Genomic DNA, 9,127 nt, shown 5'->3' on the forward strand with positions numbered 1-9,127 from the left:
TCTTGTTTGTAATAAATTTTAATTAATGGAATTAATTGGAGAGGGGATGGGGGTGCCAAATGTACTAGGTCTGACATTGTTAGAGCCCGAAGGTGCAAAACTACTGCCAGACTCTGGCAAAGATTGAGGAATGTTTTTTTCAAAAAGAAACCCATTCAGTTTGAGAAAATCTGTGTAAAACTCCGCCATTAGACACCTTACAATAAGCCTTTTTGTTTTAAACTCCTCTTAGGCTGGTATTCATCTTGTTTTACAAGCCTCATATCTCCAGGCAAAGTGCTTTCTTACTCTTTTGTTTCCCTTCAGCGGCTCCACAATACATCTTTAACTTGTGGATGATTTCAGAGGCTTTTAGCGCAGACTGAGTCACAAATTTAAATACCAATGGGAAAGAAACAAGAAATCTGCCAGCAGAATTCTTAGCGGGCAACTAATCTTAAGCTGTGATGAATTTGGCAGGCCAGCTGAGCTCCTACCTTTGTTAACACATCATTACGTTTTCCCCTCTCTTCTCCAACTATTTGTATGAGAGGACAGCAGGAACTGCAGCATGCACACGCCGCCGCTGCCGTCTACATAGATGCATAATTAATGTGAACTGTGAGGCATTCAATGCCTTTTTTTTTCTTTTTGTAAAATGATAGTAATTTGGGCTGAGATGGACTTTATCCTCTCAAGGCTACTAGAAACCCTGACATCTGTGTTAATGAGATAAACCAACTCTGTGTGTGTGAAGCTTTATGCTGTGCTCATGTGTTTACTGTCATTTCTCTGCATACACACTCAAGAGTTTGGGAGGAACTCAGTGGGATCACAGACAGTTTCCAATTAATGCGTATTTGTCTTTGCAAGAAGTATAGCTTGTGCATACATATACAGTAACATGAATAATTCTGTGCTGGAGTGGTGGGAGTTGATAAGGTCTATTAATTTTTCAGCGATTTGGAATGGGGAGCTACACATGATCACAATTTTCCCACTAGTGTAATATGCACACATTATGTCTCCATTTGTCACACTTGGATGTGATCATTCACACAAATTAATGACACCAAGGGCCTCATTAAAACTGCTCCTATAAGAAAGTGTTTATTTGAGTTCAGTATGTACATTTTACAACAGCAAGGCAACACATGAGCATATATAGTGATACATAAATTATATTAGATGGTAGCAAACTGAAAAACAGCAATCATAATTAATATAATGTCATATTAGTATTCAAATAAGATAAATGCATTGTCTGTGTGAAAATGGGATACATTTGAATTCATAACAGAAATGAGAGATATAGTGTATCCCTCATTAAAAAGTTTCGGTGCTTTGCAGTTGCCGTGGTTGCAGGCTTTCACTGCAAGTTAGTCTGGAGGGGGTTGGACAGCGCGGGGGATAAAAATCATGAATCCACTTTAATGAGATATGGTCAAATTAGCTTGTGCGCCATATCAGCTGTATTAAGGTTGTTTAAGGTGCTACTGCTGGATCGGAAGACAAAGCAACTGAAGTGTACTGTGTCTGAGGTCGGGAGAGTGGCCTCGGTGTGGCTGGCTGTGCATCTGGCTGGATACTGACAGCATCATGTGGAGGCACTGCAGTTCAGATTCAGTCTCTAAAGCCCCGTTTCCACTGAGCTGTACGGTACGGTTCAGTTTGGTGCGCTTGTTTTCCGTTTCCACTTTAAAAAGTTGTGGATGGTACCAATGCAACAGTTCTGTACCGTCCCCATTTTTGGTCCCCCCTCTGTTGGGGTACCTAGCACACAGATCTGGTACTAAAAGGTGGAGCTGTGAACACTGCAGTCTGTTGATTGGTCAATAGAGGAGAGGAGAGGTCACTCTGCTCAGGGCTGAGCTGTGGCTGGTTTTGAGGCTCATGTAACCACTGTTCATACTGAGTTTAACATACATTAGTTAACTATAACTATAAACTGTAACTATTTTGTTTTGAAAATGTTGGCGTGCAGCCTCGTTCTGTGGACGACAAACGAGGTGCAGACTGATAAAGGAGGAAATACAGCCAGTGCTGGATGGAGCAGCGTGTGACAACAGCCCCGCCCACATTTAAGAGTACTGTTTGTGGGGGAAACGCAAGGGTCTAGGTACCATGTCTGAAGGGTTACTGTTGGTTCCAAAGGTACCATACTGAAAGTGTTTGGTGGAAACGGGGCTTAGCTGTTCCACTTTTGTTCAAGTTTGGCTTCAAGATTTGAGCTTTGCCTCCGAGAAAGAGAATGAATGGATTGGTCCACAAGTGCAAAGTGAATACTCTGGTTTTACACCATGGCCACGGAGAATGCTCAGTTCTGATTGACCAGAGGGTGTCTGTTATTTTCTGATGACCACGTGCCTCTGATGTAGTGGCCCCGTAACATTTCTTAACTTGTTGATATAGCTGAAAGGGTAAAGGTGTCAGCTGTTATCCAGCTGTGTAGTATAGTACTTACAGTTTGACATCATGGGAAATATGCTTGTTCAGTTTATTGCCAAGGCGAGGAGAAGAAGATGATACTGATAGCACTCTCATGCCTATGGTTAATATTAAGCGTAACCTGCCCACCACTGCTCTTATTTAAACAGTGACTTCCTGAAGTCTCCGTTCACACTGATGACAAGACCCCAGGAAGTTACTGCACACATTACAGGAATCCTTCATCCCCCCAAATAACAACACACAATCCTCTAAAACACAGCAGTGTTTGTTTTTTCACTCGTAGGTTTTTACACAGAACAAAAGTGATATAAAATGTTAATTAGCTATCTTTAGAGGTGCTGATAGGGGGATTTTTATTATCTTCTATCATTGCACAGAGCCAGGCTAGCTGTTTCCCTCTGTTTCCAGTCTTTATGCTAAGCTAAGCTAACCAGTTGACCAAAGCTGCATTTATCTACAAACATCAGAGTGGTGTCAATCTTCGAACTGAACTCTCAGCAAGAAAGCAAATGAGCCTGTTTCCCAAAATGTCAAACTATTTCTTTGAATTGTTCACCACTGGCAAGCTGCCATGACAATATGTGAGTGACATGATCCACTGTGACATCAGTGGTTATAAAAAATAACACTCACTGCAGAAGCAAACCTGTGGATAATAAGCCTCTGCACCAAACATCAAGTTTCAACAACTGTGCTGCTAATCATGGATCATCTCCTGTGTAATAATATCATCATTCACAGAGTGAGCGACTTTGCAGTTACCACTACCAGGCCGAAGGTTCGTTGGTGGCCTCGCCCCTGTCGTTGAACACACAGGAGCGTGACCTTCTGCGAAACATGGTTGCCCCCGGGCCTTTCCTCCTGGTGAGACGCATATAAATGTCAGAGTGGAGGAACCTGGGGTAGGAGTCCTTTTTCATCAGGCTGTAGACTTTCATCTGGGCCGCTTCAAAACAGGTCTTTGTGGGATGTGCTATGACCTTCTGAATGGCCATCTTGGTGTTGTAGTCAATGTTGACCTGAGTGAGAGGAAATTATAATACAATGAAAATCATGCAGGATAGTAACGTGGCACATCGACTGCATACAGGAAATCTAGACTTAAGGAATGCCAGCCCTCACAATGAAAACGGCTGCACATGTTTGTGCAAGCAGCTTATTACAACCCATATTTACATTTATTGTTAGGCAGCGTCCCCTACAGGCCATAGTAATTATGACTGTAGCAAAGGAGGAAGTCAGGTAATGTAGTATAAAGCACAACAAAGTCTGGGGCAAGGTCAGGTTGGACAGGTGGGTCCAACAAACACAGGACTTTCACCCAGGATTTTTTTTTTTTTAAGGTGCTCCATTAATTAGGAGTTGAAAGTAAGTTTTACTGCTGCTGCCGTCCACAGCCACCAGACTCCTTTGACAGAACAGTAATTTTACTTCACAGAACACGAGGAGTTAGAAATAAGTTTAATAGCACCATGTGCCTTGGTGTGTTTGTACAAATTCGACATGTTTGCGAGTCACTTGCGGTCCATTCAGAATGGACCCATGACCTGCTTTTGGACCGCAACCCATCAGGTGGGAACCACTTGCCTAAACCATTTCACAATGTTAACCACGTGTTAAAAACTGTGACAGCAGTTCATGTGCCTGTGGCTGCTGCTCTGCAACAGTCATGGCAAAACAACCTATGGCTTCCTGTAGGTACGAGGATGTGTTGATAATTATGTACACTTTTGTTTTAGATCTGAATCCATGATTTAGGTTTTTGGGTTTGTGCTTGAACAAAGGTTAGAACAGCACGATAACAGACCATGTGTTGCACATGGGGCCGAGTAGATTTGTTGAGAACACATCAAATGGTGACGAGAAGAAAGGGGGAAACCCCGAGGTTCACAGTGAGAGCAGTGTTAAGTACTTGAAACAGGGAAAATCAACATTTGCATGTTTTCAAAGATTACACACACACACACACGGCATCCAGAATGAAGTTTCATATTTCATTACTGCATACTTCATTCATTTGAGATTGTCAGGATTCTTTTCAGTGCTTGTTCTCTTGAGACAAGTATCAACTTGACATCCTTGGATTTGATGTTTTTCTTTTTAAAGGTGGAATCATCTGAACCAGAGCCAAAATCTGTGTTATTTATGGCCCTGTTTTTTCTGGTGATAGATAAGACTGAGACTTGATAAGGAGACATTCTCTGTTTTGTTGGCACCAAGTGACCTACAGCTAATTTAAGTTTACAGCTCATACAATCAATCACTGATACAAATCAGCTCCCTGGATATCACCATGGATATGGATGTTAATTATCTGGCGCAGGCTTTTGTGAATGAGTTGTTTGTTTAAAAATACTAATTAGGACAATGGTAGTTACGGGAGTTACTGGCTGTGAATTGTCTTTAGGAGTTTTTCTTTAAAAGATTAACAGCGCCGAAGCTTCTTACACAGCAATAAAGATAATCAACAGTAGCACAGCTCTGAAAAATATTCATGTGTTTCAAACTGCGGCTCCCCAGCATCAATATTGAAGGTTACATTCATTTACATTTGGATCTCTCTGCAAATCACTCGAGCTGGTACACGCTTTCATGTTAGTGCAGCATGCTCCATATTTACACAGACATTCATCTTAGACTGAAAGTGTGTGGGTGACACGCTCTCCAGCTCTGCAGAGGAATGTCAAAAACCTCAAACCAGACGCTAAACTCTTAACGGTCAGATCTGCTGCGGGCCACGAAAGCATATCGGTTGGTGGTCGCATCATCCGTGCAAGGGGAATGGAAACCTTTGAATGTGCGACTCCTGCACAGAAATAACCCGAACTGCTTCGCAGCGGTGCATGCACTAGATGCATGACCTCAACGAGCTGCTGCTCCTAACGATTGTTCACAAAGGTCAACCTGCTGCAGGCTCATGACTATGCAGTGCTTAAGAATTCGCCCACTGTTATTTTTATACAGTGACATAAATATTTCAAACCTCCAACAGCACTCAGTGACAAAAAAACAAAAAGCCAAGGAAAATGTTAAACCGCAGAGGCTGAGTCCTCACAGCTCCACTTTATAGCCCATTATGCAGTGCTACATCTGTGCAGTTTATGAAAAATAAACATGCCACTCCGTACCTCTTTAGGGGCCTCCGATTCAATATACACCGTATAAATATATTTGGCTTTGGACAGCAGCTTCGTCTCAGAATCAATGTTCTTGTATTCTTCACAGGCCAACCAGAATTCAATGTTTTCCTCGCTGAACTCTGTCCTGAGGAACTGAGAGAAGCTTTCCACCCCATCTGATGAAGAAACAGACAAAGACACATTGTTGTTTACCAGAGTGACACAACACAAAGATGGGCCACTCTTCAAAACAGAATCAGTATTTTTCTGAGCCTGTTGGCTAAACACAGCTCAGATTTTACTGTAGCGGGATATGTTAGAGGGACAGTTCACCCCAAAATCAAAAATGCAGATTTTTCCTCTCACCTGTAGCGCTATTTATCAATCGGTTGTTTTGGTGTGAGTTGCTGAGTGTTGGAGATATAGATATCAACAGTTAACCACTGATCACCAATCCACAGAAAATATTTTTGACTGGTTATGAACGTCAGTCAATAGATTCATTTTTCTACTCTTCAATTTACTTCACTATGCACATCTGGGGTCTGGTGGGAGCTAACTAGCGGCGCCGCTCACTCTGCGATTACTGCCAGTAATGCCATCCTGACCCAAAAGTGTTGCTATGGAAACCAATTTTTGTACCAATCCTCCGGTTTCCCCTCAGGTTGCCCCGGTAAGTAAGCAGCTCAATTTGAAGTCACAAACTCCCTTTAGCATTGTTAACTTGGCCTATGTTATCACTGTTAGCTCTGTTAGCACCCTTAGTAGTGTCAGCATGGCTAGTGGTACTAACATACAACGCTAAAGGGGTTTTGCAGGTTAAAATTGAGCCGCTTGCTCACCAGATGACCAGAGGGGGGCCACCATGGTTCCGCAGCAACACCGTCCTGATGGCAGTACCAGCAGTAGTCATGAATGAGCAGCGTTGCTTGCTGGCTCCCACCTGACCCAGGTGGCGTGCAGTCCAGAATGGCCAAGGCTAAGGTTAGCTAACCAGCGGAGACGATAGGCACTGTTTTCATGCTTTGAAATGTGGTGCTAAAGCTCACTGAGTCAATGGAGTGGCGGACTGAAAGGAAAGGCCTCTTGTATTTCACGTCATTTTGTCTTGTGTTGTTGTTGTTGTTTTCATAAATATTAGCCGATTAGGTACTGGTTAATGAGTATCAGGCTTTCAAATGCAAAATTAACCAAAGCTGACATCTGGTGTGCTGTTAGTGACAAAAAAATAATTGAAAAACTCAACAGCAATGTCTCTTTCCAGAACTCATGACCTGGTTACTCAAGATAATCCACAGACCTTGTTGTGAGCAGTTTCATATAGGAACTATTTTCTTTCTACCAAACTACACCCACCAAATGTATCATTGCACATAAGGAAGTGTGCATCTGCTCATGGGCGAGAGGCTGGTGTTCATGACTGCATGAGATGTAAACATAAATGACGTCCTCCTTGGCTTAGCTGTAACAATAGCTAGCTCAGTGGTGCTAGGTGAGTGAGCAGTAGATGCATGTGTCCTGTAGTTTGGTAGAAAGAAAATAGTTCCTACATGAAACTGCTCACAACAAGGTCTGTGGATTATCTTGGGTAACCAGGTCATGGTTTCTGGAAAGAGACATTGCTGTTGAGTTTTCCAAATGTACTTTTTGGCACTTTGGGCACCACAAGCTGAGTGCCATCTAGTTCCATTACACTGGAGAGAAGGCAGACATCTCTATGGCTGATATCTCCAACACTCAGCAACTCACACCAAAACAATCTAGACTGATAAACAGCACTACTGGTAAGAGGAATATGTATTTTTGATGTCCCTTTAGTAAGGCATAGACTCTCCATAACTTCATCATCCCATAGTTTCTAAAATGCCCCTACTGTACCAATAATTTAATTATGCAGAAACTTAAATATACTTAGACAGTATTATTGTCTTCATAACAGCACTAGCAGTCACTGTATGAACATTCCCAAATGAGCACATACAGTGTAACACAGTGTTTCAGTGAAGTACTAAAATGCAACTTCTGTGCTCATGAGGAAGTTGCAGTTTCTGTATTGCTATCTGTGCTATAACAAACATTAAAAGATGTAGTGAAACTCTCACTGCTCTCTCCATTAACTATTTATTGCCTTCAGCACTTCTTTACAGTTTACAATTCAAATGGAGCAAATTGTTTGACAGCAGAAGAAACTGCTTTGGACGGCGCTTCGACTCAACGTTCTTGAGAAGTTTTGGGTATTAATCTGACCTGAGTGCTTCAGCAGTTCTTCAAAGGAGTCGCTCCATTGCAAAGCTGCCTCTGCTGTGATGCTGCAAAAAAAAAAAAAAATCAGAGACACGGTCAAGTCTCGCCTAACGATGCTGCGAGAAATGTTTTGGATTCTCGTGACATGTCTAAATGCCATGTTTTTGTATGTGTGCAATGAGTCATGGAGGGTGCTGGAAAGCGAGGTTAAAAATGAATAATGCTTGTCAAACACAACAACGCACGTATATGAAATTAATGGGTTTTGCCTCACTTGCTGGGTGTCGTATTTGTCTTTTTATGGGGACTGACGTTTTCATGAGAGCCTGACTTGGTGAGAAAAAGGCTTAGTCGGCTCTTCCTCTCCTTGTCTTTCTGTCTGCAAACAGAGGAGAAAATACATCAACTTCCACAAACTGTCTGTACGTGCAACTGTGGCACGGTTCACCAAATCAGCAGCTTATCAGAGAATTACTGCTCACAGACACAGTTCTAAAGTGGCTTACAAGACATGCTATAAATTACACAATGTCTTTGTGGTCCAACACAACTTGCGAGACAAACTTCGCTTGCACGTGTTTAAACAAAGAGACTCATCAGCTATTGAAAGTCAGCGTACATGATGTCAGCTGTAGTGACATTCAAAGTTATATTAAAAAAATACATCACAAAACTATCTATTATAATGGTGTTATGCTGCTACTGAGAAACATAAGGCGTTTTTTAAATACAGAAACAAACTGCTGCTTCAGCTCTTTTCTCATGATAAAAGTGGCACTACTCACATTTCTGACATTCACTAACATTTACTAAAACACACTGTGAAATGACTCATTCCCAAATCAAGTAAACACCCCAAAACAACCAAGTTTCACACACCAACCTGCTAGTATCGTCCTTCATCTTTGGTGCATGCAAGTCCTCTGGACCAAGCATTTTGAAATACGCTTCCTCCTTTGGGGCCATGTAGTTGAATTGAGGAAATAGAAAAAGAAGCGTCTCCATGCTGTTCTTTCTGTGGCTGGTGTGCGAAGCGACAGGCCACAAATAGCTCTCTGATTTTTTTTTTTAACCTATCACCCGACGAACCACCTCGTCTTTTATAAACCCTGCTCGCGTTTCATTTCCCATACCTTTTGCTCTACTTCCTGTAATGGTTGTAACCACTTACTGCTAACAGCTCCATCAGTGATACAGAAACCCCCCTTGGATTCAACTGTTTACTTAGAAATTTAAAAAAGACAGCTGGTTTACGCTCATTCACAGATTTTTTGGTTTGTTTTTGTTTGAGTTAATATCTTACAGTTGTAAGTTGCAGAAATGTCCCTGTCAAT

At 42.0% G+C, this 9,127-nt stretch overlaps 1 protein-coding gene across 1 annotated transcript; it reads right to left on the reverse strand.

Annotated features, from left to right (window-relative positions):
* Positions 1-1,063: 1,063 nt before the first annotated feature.
* Positions 1,064-8,851, reverse strand: rgs18 (regulator of G protein signaling 18). Its single transcript, XM_050033409.1, has 5 exons — positions 8,677-8,851; positions 8,068-8,172; positions 7,797-7,858; positions 5,559-5,725; positions 1,064-3,449 (listed from the first exon to the last, which is right to left on the reverse strand). The coding sequence occupies exons 1-5, from the start codon at positions 8,796-8,798 to the stop codon at positions 3,195-3,197; spliced, it is 711 nt and encodes a 236-aa protein (XP_049889366.1). The 5' UTR covers positions 8,799-8,851; the 3' UTR covers positions 1,064-3,194.
* Positions 8,852-9,127: the final 276 nt, after the last annotated feature.

Source organism: Epinephelus moara, chromosome 21 (assembly GCF_006386435.1).
Source record: "Epinephelus moara isolate mb chromosome 21, YSFRI_EMoa_1.0, whole genome shotgun sequence".
NCBI lineage: Eukaryota > Metazoa > Chordata > Actinopteri > Perciformes > Serranidae > Epinephelus > Epinephelus moara.

Bases quoted from the DNA above. Each gene is read 5' to 3' on its own strand.
- rgs18 (XM_050033409.1), bottom strand. From the start codon at position 8,798: ATGGAGACGCTTCTTTTTCTATTTCCTCAATTCAACTACATGGCCCCA. The intron at 7,859-8,067 runs GTGAGGCAAAAC...TTTTTTTTGCAG, and splicing joins ACAAATACGACACCCAGCAA to CATCACAGCAGAGGCAGCTT. The intron at 5,726-7,796 runs GTCAGATTAATA...TTTCTTCATCAG, and splicing joins AGAACTGCTGAAGCACTCAG to ATGGGGTGGAAAGCTTCTCT.